This window comes from Mauremys reevesii, linkage group 6 (genome assembly GCF_016161935.1).
Source record: "Mauremys reevesii isolate NIE-2019 linkage group 6, ASM1616193v1, whole genome shotgun sequence".
Lineage (NCBI taxonomy): Eukaryota > Metazoa > Chordata > Testudines > Geoemydidae > Mauremys > Mauremys reevesii.
In genome coordinates this window covers 48,138,453-48,166,104 of record NC_052628.1, presented here as the reverse complement: position 1 = coordinate 48,166,104, position 27,652 = coordinate 48,138,453, and the positions used below count along the sequence as shown (strand labels likewise).

Below are 27,652 nucleotides of genomic sequence, written 5' to 3'. Positions count from 1 at the left end.
CTGTTGCCGGGGTGGGGCTCTGGAGAGGGAGGTGATTGGTGCTGTCCCGGTCACGTGAGGCTTTGCGGCGAGCGGCGGGCTGTCCCTCCCCTCCCCCCCAACGAGGCACGCAAGGCCGCCTGTGTCGCTCTGCGCATGTTCAGCGCTCTGAGGCGCGGAGCGGGAGGTGACAGCAGAACGGAAGCGCCATGGTCCGGCCCTTAAACTTCATCGCCGCCGTGTGCCAGAACATGGGCATCGGGAAGAACGGAGACCTGCCCTGGCCCCCGCTCAGGTACTGCGGCCCGGGCCCCTTCGCCCGAGAGCTGCGCAAACGGACCGCGAGTCCCAGCGCGCGGTGCTGCCCGTGCCTCGGCAGGGGGCGTGGCGAGCCGGGGGGTGTAGCTGCGGGGCGGGGGCTGGTGGCGCCGCCAGGCGGGACAGGGGAGGCTCAGCGGGACTGCGTGGGGACTTTGGGTGTCTGAAACCAGACAGGTGAGCAGCAGCCGAACAGGGGCCGTTTGCTGGGCTGCGGGGTCTCCTGCAGGAAACGAGCGTGATGGGCTCAGGCTCGTTCCCAGCAGCTCGAGGCACGGGGCTGGATTACTCACTTGCCCAGGACTTCGGTGGCAAAGGATCCGGTTTCAGGCATGGCTGACGCAGCCTTGCACTGTTGCTTTCTGTGCATCTGTCATAAACCTAAATGAATCGAGGACTTCAGCATGGCACCTCAGGGGCAATAAATGTGCTTACATTCATTTAAAATTCACTTACATTCTATATTTATTATCAACAAAAGAAATCCAAACAGTTTTCTGAGTAAACTTACATTGTGATTTTTTTTCTTGTTCGGCTGATAGGAATGAGTTTAAGTATTTTCAGAGAATGACCACGACAACCACTGTAGAAGGTAATATTTGTGTTTTCACTTTTTATGCTTCTACTTATTAAAATTAGTTTGTGATGTCACTAAATTGAAAAGATTAGTAACTTTCCTGTCTATATTGGCTTTATTATTGTTTTAGTATAAAATAAGTTAATACATGTATCTTTTCATATTACTGTTATATAGCTATTTGCACTGATCATGTCTACTCTGTGTCTTGCATTGAACCAAGTATACTTAACAAATAAGTATGTCTGTCTACTCAGTGCACATGCTGTATTGAGATAAATGTTCATAATGGGTCTTTTTGAGAATGTAATTTGACTGGCAGAGTGAAATTCTAATAATTTGCAAATTACAAAGCATAATTAAGATATAGAAATAGGTAGTTTTTCATCGTGCTTTTACCTACCTGTTAATAAAAGTAGAAATGGAACTATTTAGTTTATTGCAGACTGTAACACTTTTTATATTCTGAAAAAGTTTGCTTCCTTTTCTCTAAAGCAAAATGGAGGACTGTTGCTTTTGGGAAACTAGCACTGAGTGGTGGGATTGCATCATTATGCAGGTCTGGCATGACGAGCAGTGGCTGCAGAACTTTGGGATGCAGAAAGCCACCTTCCAGGAACTGTGTGCGGCACAAGGACACCAAAATGAGAACCGCTCTCTTGGTGGTGAAGTTCAAGGCTATCACTGTGTGGAAGTTGGCAGCTCCAGACTGCTATTGGTCAGTTGCAAATCAGTTTGGAGTTAGAAAGTTGACCATTGGGGCTGCGTTAACGCAAGTGTGCAGAGCCATTGATGGCATCCTGCTACGAAGGACTGTGACCCTTGGCAATGTGCATGAAATAGTGAATGGCTTTGCATCAGTGTGATTCCCTAATTGTGATGGGGCGATAGATGACACACACATTCCAATGGACGGGCAAGTATGGTGTCCCTAGCCTCTGTTTGCCAGAAACTGGGAATGAGTGACAGGGAATGGGTCGCTTGATTACCTGTTCTGTTCATTCCCTCTGGGGCACCTGGCATTGGCCACTGTTGGTAGACAGGATAATGGGCTAGATGGACTTTTGGTCTGACCCAGTATGGCTGTTCTTATGTAAAACTTGAAACTGAATATTTAAAAAAATTCTATATAATATTGGGCTGAATATCAAAACTGCATAATTAAATTGTTATGGCACAGATTTTTTTATAAATGACTTTTTTAAGGTTTAATTAAAAAAAAAAAAGGTTCTTCTACTTGACCCCACTACTTTGGTGTGTCATCACATTTAGGAATCTTGGTTCAGATTGGAGTGTATGCCAGGACCATATTAAAGATGGCATGTTTTGATTTCTGGAGAGGTTGTGCAAAAATTATATTGCTGTGTGAGCAATGCCAGGTAACTCATTATTAGGAAACTTTCGACCTTAACTGGATAAACCCAGGTCAGTTGTGTGTTTTTGTATTCCCCATAGATGTTGATTGTGTAGAGTCTGTTTCTAAACTGACAATGCTAGTTATGTACGTATATAAATTTCTAAAAAAGTGTGATGAATTACACTTACATGGCTAACTTTTCAAAAGTCTGATTGTCATTAAACTTTACACAGTAAACTACTTACTGCTTTAAAGTCCTAACCATCTCATTTTGTTTAGTGGTTTGGATTGTATGAACAATTGAATGAGTTAAATTACAAAGCATTTAATCCACAGGTCCCCAAACTGTGGAATGTGCTCCTGTAGGGGGTTGCGGAGGAATGTTCGGGGGGCACAGCAGGGCATGGGCCAGCACCCACTGGGGGAAGGGAGGGTGCGCTACCCGGTCCCAGCCACAGCCCCCTTTCCCCATCCACGGCCCTGGTGGGGGGGAAACGACCATGAAAAGTTTGGGGACCACTGATCTAAACCCTTTTTTGAAAAAGCTCTTATTTCCATAGCTCATTTTCCCTCTGAGAGACTTCCTTACATCCTTGTAATACACTTCCTTTTATAAGGGCTTGTCTACACAAAGGGGGGTTATTGTGACGCTTTTGCTGTGCATCTGGTAAAGCACTGTATGCAAACTACACCAACAGTGTGCACATGGAAAGCCCGTTCCATTTTTTCAATTTACATTGTGTGTTCATATGGTGGTGGCTTTTTGCAAATTGAGGGTGTTGTGCTTTCAGAGGCTATCCCATGGTCTGTTGCTTCATTACAGCATGCATCCTGGGACTGTTTTCACTGTGGGTCAGAAAGACTCCTAGCTCAAATCTGCATAAAATGGCTGCCACCATGGGGCACCCAGAACAGAAGCTAGCAAGTTAACACAATTAGTAAATTGTAAAGATAGGTAGTTACAAGCTGAAGTTCCCTCTTGGAGTATCTGCCTCTTCAGTCCTGCTTTGGGCTTCTGGCTGGGACTTGGGCTTGGCCAATGCACGGCAAGAATTGGGTTGGGTTTCAATCTGTTGTGCATCAGAGTCCTGAGTCCCAGACAGATCCTGACTTTCAGGAGACAACTCCTCTCCAGCCTCGTCCTGCTCATCCTCCAGTGATTATTGCCAGTCTTCCTCAAGTTGGGGCAGGGAAGAGACCTGTCAGGAGGATCCACAAACTGTCTGGGGTGGGTAGCTGTATATTGTGTGAAATCCAGTCCAGTTATTCATAAAATGGACAGGTCATACATCCTCTGCCTAATATTTTCCTTGCATCCCTGATTTTAATGTAGATCCTCCTGAACTGCTTGCTCTTTATTCAGCACTGATAGGTGCCCCAGCCATGACCTCTCACAGACATCTGCTTTGCAATGTCCACAAACAGGCTTTATTACAGTAGCTGGCCACAAGATCTTCTTGCACTGATGCTTCTCCCCAGATGGTTGAGAGATCCATGGTCTCAGCACAGCTACAAGCAGCAGCATCTTGTGGTGTTTGTGGAGTAGAATTGCTGTAGTATCACAAGAATGCTGAAATACTCAAACCCAGGACCAAATGGGCCAAATCTGGCCCCATGTGTCAGCTTTTAAATGAGGGAGTAGATTTCCCTGGGAACTTGAAACCAGAGCAGGCGAAGGCATACATGTTAGCAGCTAGGTCAGTAACAGTCAAGCTCAAAGCAGTGTCGAATAGCCATTGGAGGCATGTGAATAGTGATGTGCAGCTGTTGCCTGCACACAAACAGGCCAAACTAATTCAATTTGCAGCAAACTTAGTCCATTTTGCAAGAGGATTCCAGAATGCAGTAAGTGCAGAGTCGATGCACTATGATACATTGTGTCACATGTTTGCTAGTGTTTTAGATGCAGATTAACTCGACTTGGAACTAGTGCAAAACTTCCATGTAGTCAATCCCTATTGTACTCCTTTAGAAACATCCTAACATCTAATGTTAATTGAGAGAGGTTTTCTTGCTGTAAATCTAATTTAAAGATATTGCAACAAATTTTACCTGATGTTTTCATTCTTGTAAATTTGTCCAACTATGATGGAATGTTCTTGAACAGTGTTCCTTTTAAAGTTATAAATGCTTGACTACAAGCCTAAATCCACCCCCTTTCATCTCATAGTGCAATAGTTGCACATCTTGGCATGACATAATTCAGATACATATTGATATGTATCTTTCTGTTTTGTTTTCATTGTTGTAAAGAGAAACCTCAAAGTAAAATGCATGGCTTATTAGATTTCAAAATGAAAGTATTAATTGGCCGGGGTGGGGGGGTGCAGACTAGTTCAAGAGTTTATACAAAATAGCATTATCACTTGTAGCTGGGGTCCCAGATCTTAAAAAAAGAAAGTTTCCAAACAAGTAGAAGCTTTATCTTTACCAGCATTATTGTGCTTGTGTGTAGCTTCAGTTTACACCTAATTCTATGCATGACTGTCAGTGCTTTCATATGTACACTTTAGTTTTACACAGTGCATCATGGAGTGGTGGTGGTCTACTAAGCTAGTACACTAAATGCTGGTGTGAATAGTCTCATTTTTGCCACTAACATTTTTAAATGGTGGTGTGAAGTTTGACACAAAGTCCAGTTTTGTAAACAGTCCGATTTAGTTTCAGGTTGTAGGTAAGTTTGCCTCCTAGCTTGCACTAGCTTTCTGGAAATGTTTGCAGTGGCAAAATCGTTTTTCTATAATTTTGTGGAATGTGTAGATCCTACATTTTTAGGGAAAGAGATATTTGAAATGCTTTTAAGTTTAAATATCACATACTGAACATGTTAAAATTTGTTTCTAGTGAAAAGAACCAGGGTTCCAGGAAGTTAGGGCCAGATCAAAGCAGCCATGAAGCTGTTCTCTTTTGTATAGTATGGATACTCTGTTAATTATAAGTCATACAGTTATATTTAAAACTTACATTTTTTGTTCGGCTTTTTAAAAGAGTGCATACCAAGGCCTTGATCCTGCAAACACTTATGTATGTGTGTTACTTTATTCACATGAGCAATCACAGGATCCGGGCCTAAGTTTGATCTTTTACTTGCATTTAGTCTTGCTAATGTTTAAAATTTGCACTTAAACATATTAACTGTTTAAATAGAATTCAAAGGAGATTGGGGAGATAATCCACTAGATGTCACTAAACTACCACCTCTGATTCTGTACTAAGTTGAAACAGTTTTTTTAAAATGTTTTGTATATTACACAGGTAAACAGAATGTGGTGATAATGGGTAAGAGGACCTGGTTCTCAATTCCTGAGAAGAATCGTCCCTTAAAAGACAGAATTAATATAGTGCTTAGCAGAGAGCTCAAGTAAGTACAAATCCTGATGATCTCTTAAATAAATGATAATCAGGTTAACTTTGATTACTATTTGTGTAGTGTGTTAGTGTTTCATAACTTAACTTTGGAGTAATACAACTATGAAGTGTCTGTCTTAAATTACCTGGAATGATTTGTAAAATAACATTTTGTGGAGTGGGTGGGATAAACAGAACATGCAGCCTGTCTCTTATGTTCCTTATATAAAACAACTTCTGCTAAGTTACCTATAGTCAATCTTGTTGATTTGTATAGAAAATCCTTTTTTGTGTTTGCCTGTCTATCTGTCCATCCTAAGATTCTGAGCTTCTTGAGACAGGGACCACCCCTTCTTGTATGTCTGAAAAGAACTTAGTGTGGACACTACTTCTGTTGTATATAGGCTTTCATACCACACATCACCATGGTACCACAAATCATAGAATCATAGATTAGAGTTAGAAGAGACCTCAGGAGATCATCTAGGGAAATAAAGATAACTCTGCCTGATAAAGTAATTTTAAGAGTGATCATTTTGATATTCAGTTATGTTTATTAAGGAAGTTTCTCTATAACTATTGGTGGTTCTGAGTGCTAATTTTGTGTTCCTGTTCCAAAAGGTGCTAGCAAAAGTTGAAAGATTCCCCCAATTTTCTTGTGTCTAATGACTAAAATGTATTAAGTGCAAGATATGATCAAACTTCAGACTTACTTCATTGGTACAAGAACCGAGTAGCATGTCAGTAGCAAAAGTTTAACAATTACTTGGTCCTTAAAGGTCAAGAATTTTCCTCCACCTGATCCTGACTTGTTTGATAAATGTGGCTTATTATAGGTGCTGACTTCCTCAGGTGGTGCTTGCCCCCCACTCCACCCCAGGCCCTGCCCCCATTCCTCCACTTCTCCCAAACCCTACTCCTGCCCCTCCTCCTCCCTCTCCCCCCAGCACCTCCTGCATGCCACTGAACAGCTGATGAAGGGACATGCTGGGAAGGAGGGGGAGCGGTGACCCGCTGGGCTGCTGGTGGGTGTTGAGCACATACAATTTTTTTTTTTTTCCTGTCAGTGCTCCAGCCCCAGTGCACCCACGGAGTCAGCACCTATGACTCTCATACTTTTCCTTCAATCCGCTTTCTGATACTTGTATTAAGATTAGTTCTTCTTCAAGTAATTGCACATGTCCATTCCACCATAGCTCTTTAGCCTGGTCAGTTTTAAATTTCTGTACTGGAGCTACACTTCCATCTCCGGGGTTTAAATCATGTTGTTCATGTAGCAAATTGATGCCAGTGAGTGACCCACACCCCAACTGCCTGAAATGCTTGAGGAAATCCCATGTGAGTGACGAGTGTCACATTTGCAAAGGATTTAAGACTAACTCAGAGAAGGACAGAGTAGCCACCCTTAAGTGTCTTCATATAGAGTCAGCATTCCATCTATCCTTAGTGCCGTCCTTTTCAGACCAGGCATCAGATACATAAGAGTTTGTCTGAGTGCTCTGCCTGAGTTGTCTGTCATTGGAGCTGAGAAAGAGGCACAAGATTTCTGGGGACTTGGTACCTAACTCAGCAATATCATCAGTACTGAACTCTCTCTAAAGGCAAGAATTCCTGGAGGGACTGTAAGAGGAGGCACCCCCCAGAATATTCTTAATTTAAGAAGAGGAGATTGTTAACCTGTGCCAGCTCCTTTGAGATGGACTCCTGAAGTATTCACTGTAGCTTCTTCAGGCTATCTTCTGGAGAAACTGCAAGCCCAAGAGACTATGCTGGTACAGTTGACACTGGAATGGTACGCAGCTTCTAGAGAGCTACTTAACTTCTCAATATTGGTTCTAGTGGTGCAGGAAGGCTTCCAGCTGGTTCTGGTAATTAGGCTTCCAGCCTTCAGGCTTCTGAAGCTTGCAGTGCCATTGCAATTGACTCTTTCCTTGACTCATAAAACAGTACTGTCAGGAAGAGGGAAGCCAGCTATGATTTCCCTGGTACTACTACCATCTCTAGAGTCAGGCTCGCTCTCTCTGGCATCAATGAGTTCTGCTCCTCTGTTATCAGAGGTCTGAGTCTTCATTCTCTTCATACACCACAGGTTGGGTCTTTTGTGTCTCAGCCTAGGTACAGTGTGCATTCTCCATCTGAGACTTACGTGCCATGGATCTTACAGCAGCCACCTGCCAAGGAGCAATGGCCTGGTTAAGAATGGACCCCAGCACCATATCAGAGGCCTTTCTGGACCTTATGCAGTTTTTCCCCCCAACCTGCCAGGTCATCCCTTCATCCACCTCAGTCTATCTCCTTGGATGCATGATGAGTGCATCAGCACCAGAAACAACATCTTCCTGTAGTTGATACCAGAACTGGTACTGAGCAAGTGGAAGACATTCCAGCAGTTCCTCCAGCACATGAAATAGAGCAAATGCAGTCTCAGCATCCATCTGCATCATCTTACTCATCACCAGATGAGGCTGTAGAGGCAATGAGTGATTCTTCCACATCAGGAGATTATAGTACTCACCAGGACTTATTAAAAAGATGGGGCACTACTGATCAATGAGGCAATTTTGGCACCAATCAAGGTATTACAACAGACCGCATCTTCCCTCCCCACTCCATAGCGAAAAAAAGGCAGAGAGGAGATACTCTGTCCATTCTAAGGGTTTTGAATATCTGTACAGACAGACTCCTCCAGGCTCTTTTGTAGTTGCCACAGCTAATGCATTGGAGAGGCAAGGACACTAGGCATTAACTCCAAAAGGGAAAGATTCAAAGATGCTACACCTTTTTGGTTGAAAACTTTATTCTGCAGCGGATCTGCGGGTTAGCATTGCAAATCAACAGGAATGTCTAGGTCAGTATGACTTCACCTTGTGGGATAACATGTTGAAGTCTAAAGACAAGTTACCTGACAACCACAGACAGGAATTCATTGTGATTATGGACAAGGGCAAGCTAGTGGCCAGAACAGCTCTTCAGGCCAGCTTGGCTGCAGCTGACTCTGTGGCTCGAGTCATGGCATCTGCCCTAACTATGAGGTGTTTGCGGCTGCGGTCTTCTGGTCGCCTGCCAGAAGTTCAGCAGCAGAGATGCCAGAATAGGGTGGTCCATGGGGCCATGGCCCTCCCACTTTTGAAAGTGGATGGGTCTGGCCCCGCCCCCAAGCTAAGCAGGCGCCTGACCCAGGAAAGAGAGACTCAAGGAGCCCAGGCAGCTGAGGGTGCTGTGGACCCTCAACCTGCCTGGGTGGGGGGCGCCTGAGAGCAGCCCATGTCCCCAACCTCCACCCAGGGCAGATAGAGGGTCCATGGCTTCCCACAGCTGCCTGGGAAGTTTTTATCATGGCCCAGCTGCACGGCTTCTGCTCCCAAGGCCCTGCCCCCAGGCCAGGCCAGGTGCTGGAGCTGGGTCGGGGTAAGAGCCACGCAGGCAACTGTGGGGAGTTGTGGACCCTACATCTGCCTTGGGCAGGGGACATGGGGTGGAGACTGCTCTCAGCCTCCCCTCTATCCCCCACCCCAGGCAGATTGAGGGGCCCAGGCTCCCTGACCTAACTCTGGCTTCTGGCTTGATTTGGGGGGACAGGGCCTCAGGGGAAAGAGTAGGAGGCGGGGCCACAGAGGGAGAGGGGCCTCATTTTACACAGACAGACAGACAGAGAGAGACACACACACACTTACTTTTTTAGGAAGAATCCATCACTCCTGTTCAGCAGACCATCCAAGACCTCCCATATGAAGGACCTTTCCTTTTTTTGGACAAAACAGTTGATAGGCTCCATAGCCTAAAAGATTCAGAAGTGATTCAGAAGTCATTTGCCAGGCAACCACCACCACCTTCGTCTCCTGCAGCAGCTTGTTAGTCCAAACAAGGGTTTTGACATGTTTAAGGACAGACTACCAGGCCCCAGAGTGCCATCTGCTCCTGCCACCCTATTTACCAATCATTTATCCCACTTCCTAAGGGCTTGGTCCCACATCACTTCAGATCTGAGAATCTTAAGCACGGTGGATTTGATCAAAGACTCCACATACTCTACATACTCTCTGTGCCAATCAAAGAAAGAGCCCACATGTGTGGTGACTGTCAGCTTGTTTTCTGTAAGAAGAAACTGTAAATATGGACTCAAGGAAAGATCCTTCATCTCTGGACTATCTGAATTCTTACAGAGCAAAATAACTGAACAAGAAGACTGAGATCCCCAGAGTTATTTTGAGTAGCCCTGAGAGACTTTTTAGAAACTGACAGACTACTACAGCTCTGCTACCATTGGAACCATAGACTTTGACTCACCTATACATATATTTTACATGATTTAACCTCTCAATAACTGTTATTTCTTTTTCTTAGCTAATAAACCTGTAGTTAGTTTACTACAGAATTGGCCTACCAGTGTTATCTTTGGTGTAGATCTAGGATGCAACTCGACCTGGGTGAGTCTCTGATCTCTTGGGACTGGGAATAACCTGGAATAATTGTGATTTATTTATTTATTTTTGTATAAGTGACCATTTTTCACATAGTCCAGCTTGCCTGGGTGCCAAGATAGACTGGAATATCTAAGGGGACTATCTGTGACTCCATCATAAGACTATTGTAGTACTTTGGGTGTTCACATTTGGTACTGGGTTTGTGAAATGTAATTATAGAACATGCCACCAGTTTGGGATGTCTGCCCTGCTTTTGACAATCTGCCCTGACGTAGGCATTCATGCTCTGAGCCACTCCAGACATTGTGACAACGGTTATCCTAGTTTCCATTATTTCTTCACTGGAGCAAGGGGACTGGTACACTGCCCACGACTTGAAAGACACTTACTTTCATGTAGCGAACCACCAGAAGTCTTTCAGATTCATGCTAAATGGGATCCATTACCAATTTAGAGTGCTTCCATTTAGTCTGTTGGTAACTCCTTGCTTTTTTATAAAATGCATGGAAGTGATAGTAGTATTCCTTCAAAAGTCAGGGGGCAACATGTTCCCGTACCTGGACAACTGGCTAGGGAGAGGCCAGTCCAAGTTTCAAGTAATGTCCAGAATAGCCCTTATCCAGTCTATTTTGATGCACTGGGTGTCCTAGTCAATGTGGACAAATCAATTCTGAATCCAGTACGGAGAACAGAATTTATCAGAGCAGTCCTAAGCTCTACAAAGGCTAAAGCTTTTCTACTCCAATCAAGGTTTGAAACACTGTGGAGCTTAGTTCTGGAACTAAAAATACATCCTGTCACTAAAGTATGCAGCTGCCTCATGTTCCTAGGTACATGCTGCCATGTGCCCTATGTAGTGCAGTATGCCAGACTACACCTCAGAAAGCTACAGGGAAGGCTAGCTTCAGTGTATTCAGCATGCAGTCATCACTTAGACAGTGGTTCTAGTACCAATACTAATCTTGTCCTCTTGGGATTGGTGGACAGACCATCTGCAAGTTTGTATGGGGGGTGTTCCCTTTGCTCCCCTGCGACCAGCACTTATTTTAGTCACAGATGCATTGTCCCTGGGTTGGGGCGCACACATGGAAGGAGGGGTCCTATTACCCGCAAAAATTCTCTGTTATGCGTACACTCTAGGGCAGTGGTCCCCAACTTTTTTCATCTGGCAGGCACCAGACAATGAGCCACGGAGGACCATGGCAGCGGATGAGCATCCACCGAAATTCCGCCGACAAGCAGCAACATCAATAAGCGTCACCGCCAACAAACAGAGTCATCCACAGCCGTCGCTGCCAAAATACCGCCGAAAATCAGCGGCATTTCGGTGGCGATGCTTCTGGATGATGCAGCTTGTCGGCGGCATTTCAGTGGTTGCTCGTCCGCCAGCCAGTACGCGGGTGCACTTAGATGCCTTGGCGGGCGCCACGGCATCTGCGGGCACCGCGTTGGGGACCCCTGCTCTAGGGGCACCCTCCTTACCCTGTTCCTAGGGCTCGGGGCATAACCGTCTGTGGGTTTGCAGGACCTTTTACCAGTGAAAAAGCCTTACACAGAAATATCCTTATCCTCTGTTTATTAACAATTACCAAGTAGAATATGCATGCTAAGCATACAATGCTATGCTCACCAGTCCTGATCAGGCAGGCAGACTTTCCCTGTTAGCCAGTCAAGGTCAGTCTTGTCTAGATTCTGTTTGCTGCATGTCATGGTTGTGCAGAGGATTCTTAGCAGCTTTGATTTTAGGCTGTGTCTTAAAGATGAGTTGTTCTTCTTCTTCCAGGTCTTTCCTTCTTATTCTTCTGTTCCTTCTGCTGGTCTCCTTCTTGGACCCCAGTTTATATAGTGAAACTTGAGTCCTGCTTAGCTATACCTTAATCAGTCGTTTTACTAAAATATTACTAAACAATTCTCTAACCAATCCTAACATATTGTAAAACAGTTCTTTAACCAATTATACCCCACCACCTTAATTGATTTACACCTAGCAAAATTAATTATGTAACAGAAACAATCAAAAAACCAGAGATCATACAGACAAAAAAAATAGAGAAGTGGGGACCATAAAGACAAAACAATAAAGAAATGAGGATTTCACAGCCATAACTATTGATAAGTGATTTCTTGCCAGACAGAATGCTATCAAACTAAGTTTTCTTTAACCATTTTAAGATCTGTTTCTTTATCTGGTGATGATGGGTGCTAGTAGGACAGGATCACCTTAACAGCCCAATATTACATTGTTTTAATGTAATTTAGATGGAATGTGAAGATGAGACTTTCTGCTTCTCGGCTAATGGCTGCTTCTCTCCTAATGTGGCTACAGGAAAAGGCCTTATCCGGACAGTCTCTGCAGTCTCAGGGTCTTTGGTCTTCCCAAGACCTGAAGGCTCATATAAACATCAGAGACTTGGGAGCAGTCCATCTTGCGAGCTTGACCTTTCTTCCACATTTCAAGGGACAGAGTTACTGTGTTGTCTGTTAATATTAGCAGATTATGTTTTATGTGACTAGACAAGGAGGGTATTCCACTCAGTTGTGCGAGGAGGTTATCCTCTGGTGGGAGTTTTACATAGTCGGCTCCATTCACCTCAGAGCTGCTTAATTTCCGGGGTGCAGAATACGCTTGTAGACCAGATGAGCAGGTCCTTCTCCTGTCACTATGAGCAGCAATTATGTCTGGACGTGGCCAGATCCATCTTCCGGCCATAAGTGACTCACCAAGTGGGCCTGTTCGCAACAGGGACCAGTAGAAAGTTCCATCACTTCTGTTCCGCTGGGGGGTGGGGAGGTGTCACAGGCCAGGTTTATTGACAGGTGCATTTCTGCAGCCCTGGAGGAACACCTTACTATATGCCTTTGGGCTGTAAAATAATTAGACAGAAGTCTTGTTCAAGGTCAAACAGGGCCATGGTCACCTTACACTTATAGCACCAGAGTAGCCTTGGCAGCACTAGTTCTTGACCCTGCTAACCTTGTCAGTCAGACCTCCACTGTTTTTTCCACTGGATCCAGACATGATTTCCCAGGACTATGGCCACCTCCTCCACCTCAACCTGCAGGCCCTCCACTTGACAGGCTGGATGTTTCATGGCTAAGGCTACATTTTAGTCACGGGTATTTTTAGTAAAAGTCATGGATAGATCATTGGCAGTAAACCAGAATTCACGGACCATGACCTGGGGAGGGGAGCAGCTGTGGAGGGTGGACCTAGGGATGCTGGCGCTCGGAGGGGGTGCCACAGGTGCTTGGGTGGGGTGGGGGGGTTGGCAGGGATGGGGCAGGTTCCCTACCCAGCTCCTGGGAAGTGGCAACCTCCAACTCTTAGCTCCATGTGCTGCCTCCACTCCACCCCAAGCCCTGGTTCTGCAGCTCTCAGTGGCTGGGAACTGCAACCAGTGCCTGCAGGCTGGGGGCAGCATGTGGAGCTAGGAGCTGAGGAAGGGGAGCCCCCCCATGGTAAGCACCACCCCGCACCCCAGCCCCCCCACCCAAATTCCTGCTGGAGGATGTGGGGGGGGGCCTCAAGACTGCCCCAGCAGCAGCCAGTGCAACTGGCCCAGGGTCTGCCCGAGCTGCACAGGCAGCTCCCAGGCCAGCTGCACGGGCTGCTGCAGAAGTTACAAAGGTCACGGCAAGTCACGGAATCCGTGACAAACACAGAGCCTTATTCAGGGTTAACACCATTAGCAAAGGCTTGCAAAAAGTACTTATAAATAGTAGAAAGCCTTCAATTAACACAGGGGATACCAAACTTGGTTTGCTGCTTGTTTGGGGTAAGCCTCTGGTGGGCCGCAAGACGCTTTGTTTATCTGAGCATCCACAGGTACGGCCACCTGCAGCTCCCAGTGGCTGCAGTTCTGAACCTAAAACATCATGGTCTAGCAGTTAGCTCTATCAAGGTTCATCTGGCAACTATTTCAGCTTTCTATCTGTTGGTGAACAACAAATCCCCCCATCCCCTCACTATCAGGTTTTTGAAAGGCCTGGACAGAATATTCCCACAGGTACAAGAACATATTCTCCCATGGGAGCTGAACCTGGTGTTAGCAAACTTAATGGGACCATCCTTTAAACCACTCTCACTCATTCTCTACTCCCCCTCTCTGTGAAGGTGGCAATTTTGATCACAATTACCTTGGCAAGAAGAGAGCTCTGATTTCAGAGTATGCAATCTTCTATAAGGACAGGGTTTACCTTTGCTTTCACGCTAAGTTCTTGACAAAAGTGGTTTCCAACTCTCACATTAATCAGGCAATCTATTTGCCAACTCTTCCGAAAGCCTCATGCTCATAGAAATGAAAAAAAGTTCCGCTCATTAGACATCAGAAGAGTTTTAGCCTTTTATCTGGACCAGACTAAATCATTTAGATCATCACCTTTGTTCATTGTGGTGGTGGACAGAAGGAAATGCCACAAGTATCTGTTCAGAGGACTTCCTCCTGGATTTCTTTGTGTATTCATTTGTGTTACCAGTTGGCTAATGTCACTCCACCAGTTGGAATGCTTGCCTATTCAACTAGGGCACATGTAGCATCTGCAGCTTTTCTGGCACAAGTTCCTATTCTGGACATTTTCAAAGTAGCAACTTGGTCATCAGTAGACACATTTGCTTTTCATTACGCTATAGCCCATCAGTCCAGGAACAGTAAGATTCAGGCCTTTTGTTCTACAATCACTGTTCAAATAGACTGCGGATCCACCTCCAGATCAATCTGCTTGTGAGTCACCTACAGTGAAACAAATGTTTGTAATCAGTTGAAGAAGAAGAAATGGTTAACTACCTTTCCATAACTGTTGTTCTGTTGAAATGTGTTGCATGTGTCCATTTCATGACCCACCTTCCTTCCCATCTCTGTTGAAGTCCATATGGCAGGCAGAAACTGAGGGATGGGGAGGGTGTTGGGGACAGCTCCACCATTTATACTTTATATCTTCATGCAGAGATGCACAGCAGCAGAGGGCACTCAAGGCACCCTGGCAGGTAACAGAGGGGGAGAGGAATCTGTCAGTCATGTGCTGGGCACACACTCACCTGCAGTAGAATGAATGTGTGCAACACATCTCAAAAAACAGCTAGTAAGCATTTATTACCCCACATAACATCATTATTCAAGTTCCAACACACAAGAGGACAGCCTAATTGTTGTCCATAATGTTACTTTATATAAGAGAGAGAGGTTAGGGTATTACCAGGAACCAGAGAAACTAATTTTATTCCCAGTCACGTACGAATCTTCATAATAAAGGCTACTGGATTGCTTAATGAGATAGAGGTGAAGTGCTTGCCTCCGCTACCAGTTCAAATCCAGTCCAGGCCAACTACAAAGGATCCTATGCTGCAGTTTGTAATATACAGGCAGATTGCTGTGCTCAAGTGGAGCCCCATTGAAATCAGTGGGTATCCATATGGGTTCAGCAGTCCATCTTCATACTATACAGGGATTGCGGGATCAGGGTCAAAAGGTGTTACCCTCTGAGAATTACTAATGTCCCATGTCATAAATTTAATTTTAACCCAGTTCTCAGGGAACAGGTATTCAGTGTTTCTCGGTCTCACGTGCATACATCATTATAATTGGCATTAATTGGCCAACTTATTACCCAGGTCTGGGCCTGGAAACTATTTTACTCTCATACCCCTGGAGCTGGCCCCTCTGGAACATTGTTGGTGGGACAGTCATGGTTTGTTCTGCGCCTGTTCTGTGGATGACCCCAATATCTCTTGAATTGACTTTAACTTATTATATGTGTATGTCAAATCTACATGCAGACATTTTGAGCCTTCTCATACTCTCCCTAGTTCCTGCATTTAATCACATTTCTGTAGTTTGACTGCTTGGTAATTTGATTGCTTATGTTGTTTTTTCCGGGGTTTTCTTTTTCTATTGAGTTTTGTTTCATTTGAGGTAGTAATAGCCTTTAAGGGGAAACATATACTTCCAGTTTCTCAGAGCCTTGCTCCATGCTTCTCTTAAGCTACCACACTCCCTAGTGACAAGCAACTCCCCTTTTAACAACAAATGTTAGGTTGTAAACATCCATAACCAGAAGCCAATAAATGTAAACGTCTTGCAGGTTGGATAATTCTTCATGACTTTCTCCACTCTTCCCCATTTTGAGATATTCTATTAATGTATTTCCCTACCCTGCTCAGTAGAGCCAAATAAAAGTAAACTGTAACATGTCCAAACACTCTTGAAATTATGCACTTCACGTTGTAAACGCTATTCATAGTAAATTGAAGCCAAAATAAAGTAGAAAGGAATCCCACTGGGGAAATGTGTAATGTAGATTAGAGCTTCTCCTAAAGTGATGAGGATGTTTATTCATTTTGCATATAGCAGTCGGTGAAGTTAATTTTTGCAGCTGTTAGAGCCATGCTCTATTGTTATGCTTTTCTGTGCAAAGATTGTTGTTGTTTGGGGAGGCAAAGGGGGGTTAATTGTTTTCATTACTAAGGAGACAGGAAGTGCCTTAAACCAGAGTCAAAAACCTTTTTATTTGACCAAAATTGTTAAAACAGTTCAAGAGACAGGACTGTGTGTTAATGTTTGAGAGAAGATGTTAACTACAGGAAATCTGATAGATAGGCCACCCAAACTATAAAGAGTAGAAGCAGGGAGAAAGTATGTTTTCATCTAATTATAGCTACATTACACTGTGCTGCCCATAACTGGGTTAAGCAATGTCACACATCTGCTCCTAGACCTCTACAGCATTTAAAAATTTCAGCAATCATCCAAAATTTTAAACTTTCTCAAGAGGATACCCTATTCAGTATTGCATCCCCATCAGCAATTGTACCGGTCTACAAAGGGAGGGCCCATTCATGCTCTTCAACTACAAACAAACAAACAAAAGCACCTGGACATACACATACAACCCTAGTGTGTTACACGTAATTCTGTTTTGTTTATGGGCATTTCACTAGAACAGTGGCTCTCAACCTTTCCAGACTATTGTACCCCTTTCAGGAAGCTGATTTGTCTTGCGTATTCCCAAGTAACACCTCACTTAAAAACAACTTGCTTACAAAAATCAGACATAAATATACAAAAGTGTCTTAGGCATTATTACTGAAAAATTGCTTACTTTTTCCTTTTTACCAAATTATGAAATCAATTGGAATAAAAATATTGTACTTACATTTCAATGTATAGTATGTAGAACAGCATAAACAAGTCATTGTATGAAATTTTAGTTTGTACTGACTTCGCTAGTGCTTTTTATGTAGCCTCTTGTAAAACTAGGCAAGTGTCTAGATGAATTGATGTACCCCCTGGAAGACCTCTGCATATCCACAGGGATACACATACCCCTAGCTGAAAATCACTGGACTAGAACAAAAACTGGTGGAAAATATTGCAAGAAAACATTTTACATTGATATACATTTTATACATTTTTCCTAAAATAGCCAAAGACCTGAACAGACCTGATTTATATTAATAGAGTTGTGCGCATTGACAGAAGTTTGTAATACCTAAAGTACTTTAAAAGCTAAATTGTTTGGGCACAGCTTCAAATCTGCAGGTAATGACTGCACATCCAGTTAAATAAAAGTTCAAATTAGCATTGTCATGTTTGGGAAGAAAGCAAAATTAAAGTAACTGGGTTTTTTTGGCAGGGGGTAGAGAGAGGGGATTGTTGCGTGTCTAGCTTCATTATGAAAAGTGTTATTTTAGTAGGAGTCAGGTTGAAACAGAAGTCTGGTAGTTTAATTAGACTTATCAATCTAAGTCTTTTTTTTTTTTTTTAAACGAGTCCTTGTGGCACCTTAGAGACTAACAAATTTATTTGGGCATAAGCTTTCATGGGCACAAGGACCCCTCATTTTTTTGCTGATACAGACTAACACGGCTACCACTGAAATAAGTCTCTTGTGTTATTTAAATATCCAATATAAAATTTAAGCCCTATAATTTATTATACAACTTAATTAGTTGTTTAAAATGCTGATTGGTAATGCAGAAGATTCTATTCCACTGTATGGTGGAAATTTTAATTAAACTTCTTATTTAAAAAAAAAGTTACCTTGTTGCTAAAGATTGTGTTAAATGTGAAATGTATTTGGACATGTTTATAGACATGTAGACAAAATATAAAGTAGCTACTTAATTTACACTAACTATCACAAACTTTATTTTTCTAGGGAACCCCCAAAAGGAGCACATTATCTCGCCAAAAGTCTGGATGATGCTTTAGTTCTTCTGGACTCACCAGAGTTAAAAAGTAAGATAGACATGGTTTGGATTATCGGAGGCAGTTCCATTTATAAGGTACAGTTGGAACACTAATAATCTTAAAATGGTATTGTGGGACCATGAGAGGCAGGAGCTAGATGGCTCAGCACTTATCTCACACATATAATAACTTCTTGTTGTATTGATCAAGTACTTATGACAGGACTAGCACTGGGGATGCTCAAACCCATATTGGCTGGCTCCAACTGGACAGGCAGCTACTAGCAACAAACTCTCAAGTGTTGACCTTTTTATACCTTATTTATCAGACCTATGACTATGGCCACTATTTCTCGAATCCTTTCCTTTGCTAAAACCATCTTTGATAATTGGGGCCTCTTCTTCGAAGACTTTCCTCCTATCTTATCAGCCATATTCCAGGTCCAGTATTTGCAATCAAACATACCATCTTTCAAGGCCTTTCCAAAACTGCTACACATCTGCATTTTACACAAACTGCAAAGCATGTATACACTTTTAGCTAAGCTAATTTAGCCATTTACATATACTTATCTAATCCTACAGCTGGGCTGCAGGAATGGCCCTGCAGTTGAAGCTCATGGACACTAGAAGGTACTGTGGACCTGTATCTGAGCAAAAGGGAATCTGGGAAGGCAGGCAGGCAAGCAGTGAGGAGGCAGAAGAGATGGTAATGGAGAAGAAAGTAAAGGGTGTACCTAGTGTCCTCCACCTAGCAACCAGCCATGCCCCTTGCAGACACTCCCATCCCAAGCCACTCATCTTTCCCCACCCACACCTCCTTTACCATCATCAGCTTTCTCTGGACACTCACTGTCTCCACACATACACCCCCATCCTCAGCTTTGGTGAGAAGTGATCTAACCATCTCTAGTGAACATTCCTATAAACCTAGCTACCCACAACCACTGAGCTTCCCCCATCCCCATTTTCTCTCTCCTCCCCCTTGACATTCCCTTCCACAAACTTAGCTTTTTTGCAGCCCCCCCTTATCCCATTTTTCATCTATTCACCTCATACATCCATTTGTGCCCTGTTCCCACCTAAATACTCACCTACTTTCCAGACACCCTTCAGTACCCACCCACTTACTACATTTGCCAAATTTTTTGCAAGTCCATTTCCTATCCTAACCACTGTTTGGGGCAAAGTGTATTGAACTTAAGCTGAAGTTCAGGATCATATACAAATTATTTACAAATAATTCAGTGTGCTAATTGTCATATTTATAACTATTATGCACCAAGTGTTGCACATGGGTCTGCACAAAACTTGACAGCTATAAACAGACACCAAACCCCCTTAGAGAGACAAAGTAGGGACCAGCACAGCTGCAATTAAACTGCATACAACAATCCCCATTCAGGAGGCTGTGGAGTAGGAAAGAGAGAGAACATTTCGTTTCCCTTTCAGCAGGGAGATCCTTGAAAAGTTTTCAGACAACCTTTTAACCAGATGATATGAAAGAGGACCCCTCTCCCTCCAAACAGGATCCAGGTTCCTGTTAAGAATCACAACATCCTTCCCTTTCCCAGCAGCTAGGATTAATGGGGAGCTGGGCTTCTTGCAAGGCCTTTGCCTCAGGATTTCTGATAACTCACAAACACACATTCACTTTTTTGTATTTTCCCCTAGCTAGTAGATTTAGTCTCAATGGTTTTGAGCATGGAAAAAATTATCACTGATCATCAATTCTAGATCTATATTCGGCCAACCTCAGTGTGTTTACAAAAAGATATTTTTCTTGAACCCCTTCACTATAACCGATTAAAGTAAATTTATATCTTTTCCCTGTAATGGAGAGAAGGTGTCATTAAGTTCTTATGCCTCAGACTGCGGATCCCTACAGTCCCCCAGGAGCTGCCTTTAGCTCCCCAGGTCTCTGCCTGCCAGATGCTTGCTGTCGTCTGCTTGAAAGGCAGCCTGTCCTCCTCAAGCTCTAGGGAGTGACTGAAGGTGCTTTGCTCCCCAGCCCTTCTTATATGGGCAAGTCCAGCCCTGGCTGGCTGCTGCTTGCAGCCCCTCTCTGATTGGCTGCCTCCTGCACAGCCTCCCTAGGGCTCTATTAACCCCTTATGGGCCAGTATGGGGCATCTGCCTTACCACAGAGAGAAAAAGATCAAAGTTCTGAAGTCAAAAGTATGGGGCCTGCTGGATGTCCAGTTGCATTCTAACAAGTATAGCCCCTATCCAGAGGGGAAAAAATAAAATAACCCAACACAATCCTCAACCTCTTGGTGTCCATGCCACAAGACACTGATGAACAGACTTCTCAATACACATTAGATAGTGTGACAGCTTATTCCAGAGAGAAAGGCTTAAAAGGGAAGGCAGTGCCCTCATTCCGTGTTCTGAATACCAAGATAACAAAGGTCAGTCTGGAGATACCAGAAACATCCTGGTTCTCTCCTACACCAGCCGTTTCAGTATTCCAGGAAGAAAGGAATGGAAAGTTAGGAATCTGTCTCTCTCTCAGCCTTTATAACCCTGGGCTTGACAGGCCAGCAAGTGTTGCCAATCCTCAAGCCGGCATCAGGCCTTTTCCATCAGCCCTAATCTGCTTCCCTTGATTGGAGCTGACTGGACAGAGACTAATTAGGTGGTTTTTCACCAGCACCCTGCTACCCACTCACCCAGCAACAAAACTAAAAAACACTGAATATATGACTAATGTCCTCGCTTGTCTTGCATACAAGACTCTTTTGTCCAGTTTCAATATTATTGTATAGGTCAAACAGCTTATCTCTTGAAGTTTTTAACTAGATAGAGGGAAGTTACTTTAAAGCCTCTCAAGATTAAACATGTAAAATACAAGTTGTTTAATTTTATATATGGTCTGTTCTCAGGCTGTTTCTCTGAGAAAACCACAGCAGCCAAACAGTCAAGGATGTTTCCTACATAACTTTTATGTATCATTTGGAAAATGAATTGTTAATTTGGCAACAGAAGAAAATAGGAAGGCTTACTGTACTTGGTGGGAAGATTGTATTTTGGATTTTTATTGTTGTTGTTTTAATTAGGCTGTGATAATGGAAAATAAAAGTTTGAATACATAACACCTTTGGCAAGAGTGGATAATTTTCTGCAATGAACTTTGAACAGGAAAACTCTAAATGTGTGCAGATTTCTTGTATTTATTTTAAACTAGCAAGTGGATCAGTTTTTTGTTTGGTTTTCATTAAAGATTCTCTTTTGTAATGCGAATCCTAGTAACACTGTGCAGGGGCTTCTAAAAAGATGTATTATCCAGTATTCACATATCCAGGTGTCAATATAAATATTTATGTAACAAGTAATTCAAAATGGCAAATATTATATTTTTGCATTAATTAAGAAGCATCCATTCATACTTGCTTATTGTAGCAAATCTCTTGCATATGATTAACTACCTTCTTTAACTGAGCACTTGTTGACTAGCTATACAGGTTGGCAGGTTCTGACGCCCTTGTGTGTTGTAAATGCCATATTTGCTAAGCTTCAAGTTTCAATACGCAATATGGCTCTTCTTTCCTTTGGGGGGAAGAAAAAGCTTAACTTGCATCACTATCTTTACAGATACTTTAGAGTTTTTTCCTTATCATATTAACATTTTTAAATTAATATTTTCTTTTCTTTCTAGGGTTTTATACCACATAGCATCATATCATCTGAGCATTTTACAGATTTTAATAAGAAATACATGGCATCTGTTTCTATATCTCTCTATTCTCTGTGTGGAGAGAAACTTATTTAATTTCTGTGCTTATTGTGCGGAAAAAACTAGGCTATAAAGTGCCTTTTGTTTTTGAGGTTCTTTTTGTTCTGATATGTCCCAGCAGTGAGATCCACAGTTATGGGACAGCTGCAGAGAAAGCTCTGTTTCCTATGTTCATTAGCCACACTTTTGTGGTTGACAATTCTATTGTTCCAGTAGAACTTCTGTCAAAGAACATCATCCAGAAGTTGATATGGTCACCAAAGTAGGTTGGGCCATTTATAAAGAGGGCTTCAGAACTCAGGACTGAAGTCTCAGACTTTACACTACTTAGTGGGGAGCCAATATAAAAAGCGGAGCACTGAGTTCTTGTATCCTCTATAGACTTTGTTGCTAAGCAGGTGAACTCGTATAGCTTGAACTCCTTGAAACCTTTCTAAGGCTGACAATTCCATCCTTAGGTATATTGCACTGTAGCAATCAAACCCATAGATCATGAATGTGTGGTTCACAGTAGCCAGTCTGATAAGGGATTTTGCCCTTCTTAGATAGGCATAGATGGAAGAGTGCCTTTTTCATAAGCACAGCTATTTGTGTATCCATTATCTGTGAGGAATGGAAGTTTGATGCCCTGTGTAATACAGGAGATCTGACTGGATGATTATAATGGTCCCTTCTGCCTTTAATCTATGGAAAAATTCTGAGGCTTCAGATGTATGCAACAATCTGAAGGTAGGCAAATTTGATGGAGGGTGGTGTTACGGTAGCACTGTTAATTTTTTTGCACCAGAATTACCTTTTGTCATACATAGGGTTAGTTTCAGACAGCTGCTGCTGATGCAGATGCTGATGAATCCTGGCACTTGGATAGCTGGAAAATATTGTTTACCTCATTTTATTTCTGGCATCTGAATTCATGTGGATGTAACTTCCCCTTGTGGCTTCAAGTAGATGTAGTAGGATGAATGAGATGATGGAGGCGGAAGAACAATTTCCCCCTCATGACCCGCTATGTGTAGTCTGAGAGAAGGGATTGAAATCATTTTAGTGCAGTCCTCCGAATACCTCTTCTATACTTCATTCCAGTTGATGGCACTAAATGCCAGAGATCCAGTATTTTAAGAATGGATCTGGACCCTAGTCTGTACACAACAGTAGCTCATCTATCAGCATGACAAGTGCTGCTGTGGTCTTGTCTCAGCCACAAACTAGATTTGGGGAGGGGGTTACAATATTAAAAGTAGACAGATAGTTATTTATTACTGTTTAAAAGCTGTATTTTCTTTTGTAGGCATGTCTGTTTAAATAGTTGAGATTTCTCCAGTATTCTTTAGTGGTAGGTTTTAGATGACTAATGGTATCCTTTTACATACTTTAGAAAAACAGGGTGAAACCTTGCAGTATATTTTTTAAACAAAGCCTTCTAACATGGGAAAGAGTCACAAAAATATAGGACTGGAAGGGACCTTGATAGAAATGTAGTTATATATTCATGTTATCCCAAAACAACCTGACAGTGCTTATTCTTATGAATGAGCATATTGGCTTGACATTCTCCTGGAAAAAATGATGAAGGCAAAGGTTAGTATGAGTCAGAGATGCAATCGCAAATCATGTAAATATAGGCGGCTTTTAAATTTCCTTTTCAAAGGTACTTGCTGAGATGGTAGGGGAGGATTTAGAAGACTGTTCTTTGAAGAGTAGTGGGGGAACTTGAATGAGTGTACCAATATTTCTGTTTTGGCAGAATGAGCACCTTTCTAGCAATAGATAATTGGCCAATAATTTATAGAATCTTTAGGTGCTAGATAGGGCCCTCCCAAATTCATGGTCCATTTTTGTAAATTTCACAGTAATAGTATTTTTAAAATCTTGAATGTCATGGTTTCAGATATTTAAATCTTAAATTTCACTGTGTTGTAACAAAACATGCATATATATTTAAAAACAACAAAATATAAACATGTAAAGCCCTTCAGACTCAGCGTTTTGGAAACTGGGAGTCCCAAACCAAAAGGGGGTTGCAAGGCTGTTGGGAGGAGGGGTCACAGTATTGCCACCCTTACTTCTTCACAGCCTTCAGAGCTGAGTGGCTGGAGAGCAGCAGCTGCTGGCCAGGTGCCCAGCTCTGAAGGCAACGTAGAAGTAAGGGTGGCAATACCATGACCCCCTACAGTAGCCTTGCAATCTCATTTTGGGTTGAGAGCCCCAGTTTGAGAAATGTTGTATGCTTTTACCCTATAGTACAGGGTACTTTTATAACAGAGGGTAGAGAACCAGATTTCATGGTTTGTGGATAAGTTTTTCCATGGCTGTGAATTGGGTAGAGCTCTAGTGATAGAGCAGTGGTTCTCAAACTTTTGTATTGGTGACCACTTTCACATAGCAAGCCTCTGAGTGCAACCCGCCCCCCTTATAAATTAAAAACCACTTTTTAATATATTTAACACCATTATAAATGCTGCCTACAAAGCCGGGTTTGGTGTAGAGGCTGACAGCTCATGACCCCCTGAGGGGTCCCCCAGTTTGAGAATCCCTGTGGTAGAGGATTCCAGTTGTGGACAGCATATGTAGTGGAACTCGTGGAGTTTTGCTGTGTATGGGGTGGGTGGGCACACTGTGCACTGTCTTTTGTCTCTACTGGATCAAAAGCAATAGAACCTAGTGCAGATTTCCATCTCAGTCACTCAGTTTAATTACTGCAACTTGATGGGAGGATTTTTTAGTGCCAACTCACACAGTTATCACAAACGTTGTGGTATTGATAGTTTACTAAAAGTTCCAGTTTTTGCATGAGAATCCAAGCTTTCGTGTATTTTTAAAGGTATTTTCAAACCCTTATAGGTGCAGAAAACAGTTTGAAAATGTTACCCAACTACACCTTATAGTCTCAAATCAGAAGGCAAATGAAGAGAGTTTATTATTTTTTAAAGTCTCATGATTTTTTAATGTTTGGGATTGGCAATAGGAAGGCTAACTCAGGAATAAGTCTCTCAGATACTTGTACTTTGTTTTACATTGTCAGCAGAAGTAAGAGAAGTGAGGTAGGTGTGACTGGTTCTTTCTGTCCCCACATGCCACCTGGAACTAGGTTATCACTGAGTCCTCTGTCTCACCAGCCTGGACTCCCTTTCACACTGTGCTGCTGTGACAAGCTGCAAAGCCCTCCAAGTTTGCCCTCACCCAAACATCCACAGGCAGGGGCCACACCCAGCTGTGTTCATGAACATTGGGCTAGCGCCTGCATGAACCAACAATAGAGAGGCTCCAGCCAAAATACTTCCAGCTCCCCAGACTAGGACCCCAGGGCCATACCGTCCTGCCCTGGTCAAAAACCTGACTAGTATGAATTTATTACCCAGTCCACCGCTTCTACAAAGGTAAGTGGCCATGCACCAACCCTTGTTCCTGAGCTGAGATTTTTTCCCCCAAGCACTTCACCCAAACCAAACTGTTTTAGTTAAATATATATAAAACAGATTTATTAACTACAGAAAGATAGATTTCAAGCGATTATAAGTGATAGCAAACAAAGTAAATTACCATAAGAAATAAAAACAATCTAAGCCTAATATACATGATAGGATTGAATCAAGCAGTATCTCACCCTGTTAAATAGTACAAGCAGTTTGCTGACATTTCATACACAGGCAGGGCTTTCTTCTTTCCTGCCTAGGACCAGTACTCTCCCTCTCCACACCCTCCCCCCAGTTCAATCTTTTTTCCTGTAATATTTTCAGCTGTTGTGTTGTAGGGAGAGTGAGGTCCCTTCATGTTGTCACTTCCCCCTCTTATATCTTCTTCCAACTTGCTGGAAAGCTCTTTTGCTGTGATCTGGGTCAAACAGTCTCCATTGTGTAGTGCTATCTCAGAGGTTTCTATTGTACCCAGTTCCTGGGGTAATCCTTGTGAGTATGTATTTCCTCAGTAGGCTATCAACATTGTTTGGCCTTTTTATTGTGTACCTGAAAGGCTGCTTGTGGGTGTTCCCAACCTCACAACATGTTTCAGTAGCACATACATAGCAAAACTTTAACTTCATATACAATGATAGCACATACAACTTAATAGGATATTAATGTTCAACAGATTAAGACTTTTAGAATGATACCTTCACAGGGCATACTTTGTACAAAACAAAATCATAATTATATCACCATGGTGAATATGGGGGGCAGCGTGTTTGGGGCACAGTGTGTCACATTAGGTATTATCACCATTTAAAAATGAGATTATAAATGAGAATATTTTTAGTTTTTAATCAAACTCTACACTAAAAATCTCCATGATAAAAACAATCCTCTGTTTTGCCTAGTTGTGGTGTTGTAGAAAGAAACTAAAATTTTAACCCTTTGTTTTGGTTTTTCAGGTAGCAATGGAGAAGCCAGTTCACCAGCGATTGTTTGTGACAAGAATTTTGCATGAGTTTGAAAGTGACACATTTTTTCCAGAAATTGATTTGGAGAAATACAAACATCTCCCAGGGTAAGTATCAAGATACATTAATAATCTGGTATGATTCACCTTCAAATAGCAGAAAAATGAGAGAGACTTCAGAATCAACTTTGAATTATTTTTAATTTCATTTAGGGCCATGTTCTGCTCTCATTTACTGCTATGTACATTTTCAAGAAATTTTTTTATTTGAATAGTATGGCCCGGAAGGAATATGCAATGTCTAAGGGAAAACTGGTTTAATTCAAAAGAATTAATTAAATGGAGTCCTTGTCCAATGTAGTAAAACAAATTAAGGGTACGTCTTCACTACCCGCCGGATCGGCGGGTAGCAATCGAATTCTCGGAGTTCGATATATCGCGTCTCAGCTAGACGCGATATCGAACTCCGAACGCGCTCCCGTCGACTCCGGAACTCCACCACTGCGAATGGCGGTGGCGGAGTCGACGGGGGAGCCGCGGACTTCGATCCCGCGCCGTGAGGACGGGTAACTCGAACTAAGGTAGTTCAACTTCAGCTACGCTATTCGCGTAGCTGAAGTTGCGTACCTTAGTTCGACCCCCGCCCCCCTAGTGTAGACCAGGCCTAAGGCTCCAATCCTATAGCCAAAAATGTAAGCCTAATGAGACTGCTCACCTATGTAAAGTCACACAGATGTGTAAATCTTTGCAGAATTAGGACCTTAATTTGTTTTACCCCATTTGACAGAAAAACACCCTACAGTTGTCTCTAAGGGCTTGTCTTCAGCTCCTTGTTAGCTCGTGCTATAACTCAAATTTTGCGCCTAACTCAACTCCTGTCCACAGAATCGCTCGTTCAAATTAAGTGGTTCTTTAAGATTGATCTATCTGGATTGTTTGGAGGAGCGGGGAAGTGGTTGAAGCTCAAGTACTGCTGATGCTGGAGCTAGCAATGCAGTTGGGATGCAACATCTTGAATTTATCAGCTGCTAACTCCAATCAATCATTCTGTTACTAATCAAATCACTTGCTAAAAAATTGATATGTAATCACCATTCCCATATTATGGGTGGTGTTTTGGTTTTCAGACTTTTCCGGTTTGTTAAAGTGTTGCAGATAGTCTATTAAATTATGGGGGGTTGTTTTTTTTCCCTCCCCTCCCCAGATATCCAGGAGTCCCTGCTGATGTCCAGGAAGAGAATGGCATCCAGTACAAATATGAAGTGTATGAAAAAACTGTTTAGACATAGTTAATGTGAGGTTTATTGCACTAATGCATAATGTCAACATACATTAAAGTTTCATTATTTATACA

At 42.7% G+C, this 27,652-nt stretch overlaps 1 protein-coding gene and 1 long non-coding RNA gene across 5 annotated transcripts in view; one reads left to right on the top strand and one right to left on the bottom strand.

Moving 5' to 3' along the window:
* Positions 1–2: 2 nt before the first annotated feature.
* On the top strand, positions 3–27,652 carry DHFR (dihydrofolate reductase). Of its 3 annotated transcripts, none has more exons than XM_039545149.1 (6): positions 8–274; positions 840–889; positions 5,487–5,592; positions 18,158–18,284; positions 26,291–26,406; positions 27,503–27,652. In XM_039545149.1, exons 1-6 carry the CDS (start codon positions 189–191, stop codon positions 27,579–27,581), a joined length of 564 nt encoding a protein of 187 aa, XP_039401083.1. In that variant the 5' UTR covers positions 8–188; the 3' UTR covers positions 27,582–27,652. The 3 variants fall into 3 exon arrangements, with proteins under 3 accessions (XP_039401085.1, XP_039401083.1, XP_039401084.1); XM_039545150.1 differs by lacking the exon at positions 8–274 and adding an exon at positions 447–474; XM_039545151.1 differs by lacking the exons at positions 26,291–26,406; positions 27,503–27,652 and adding an exon at positions 21,074–21,227 and having other exon boundaries at positions 3–274.
* Positions 14,335–27,652, bottom strand: part of LOC120408334 — a 40,531-nt gene continuing 27,213 nt past the window's right edge. For both annotated transcript variants that reach the window (XR_005600621.1, XR_005600620.1), the window contains exons 2-5: positions 22,811–22,941; positions 21,617–21,737; positions 14,845–14,980; positions 14,335–14,733 (exon numbers count right to left, since the gene is read on the bottom strand). This is a non-coding gene — a long non-coding RNA (uncharacterized LOC120408334). The remainder of the gene's footprint in view (positions 14,734–14,844; positions 14,981–21,616; positions 21,738–22,810; positions 22,942–27,652) is intronic.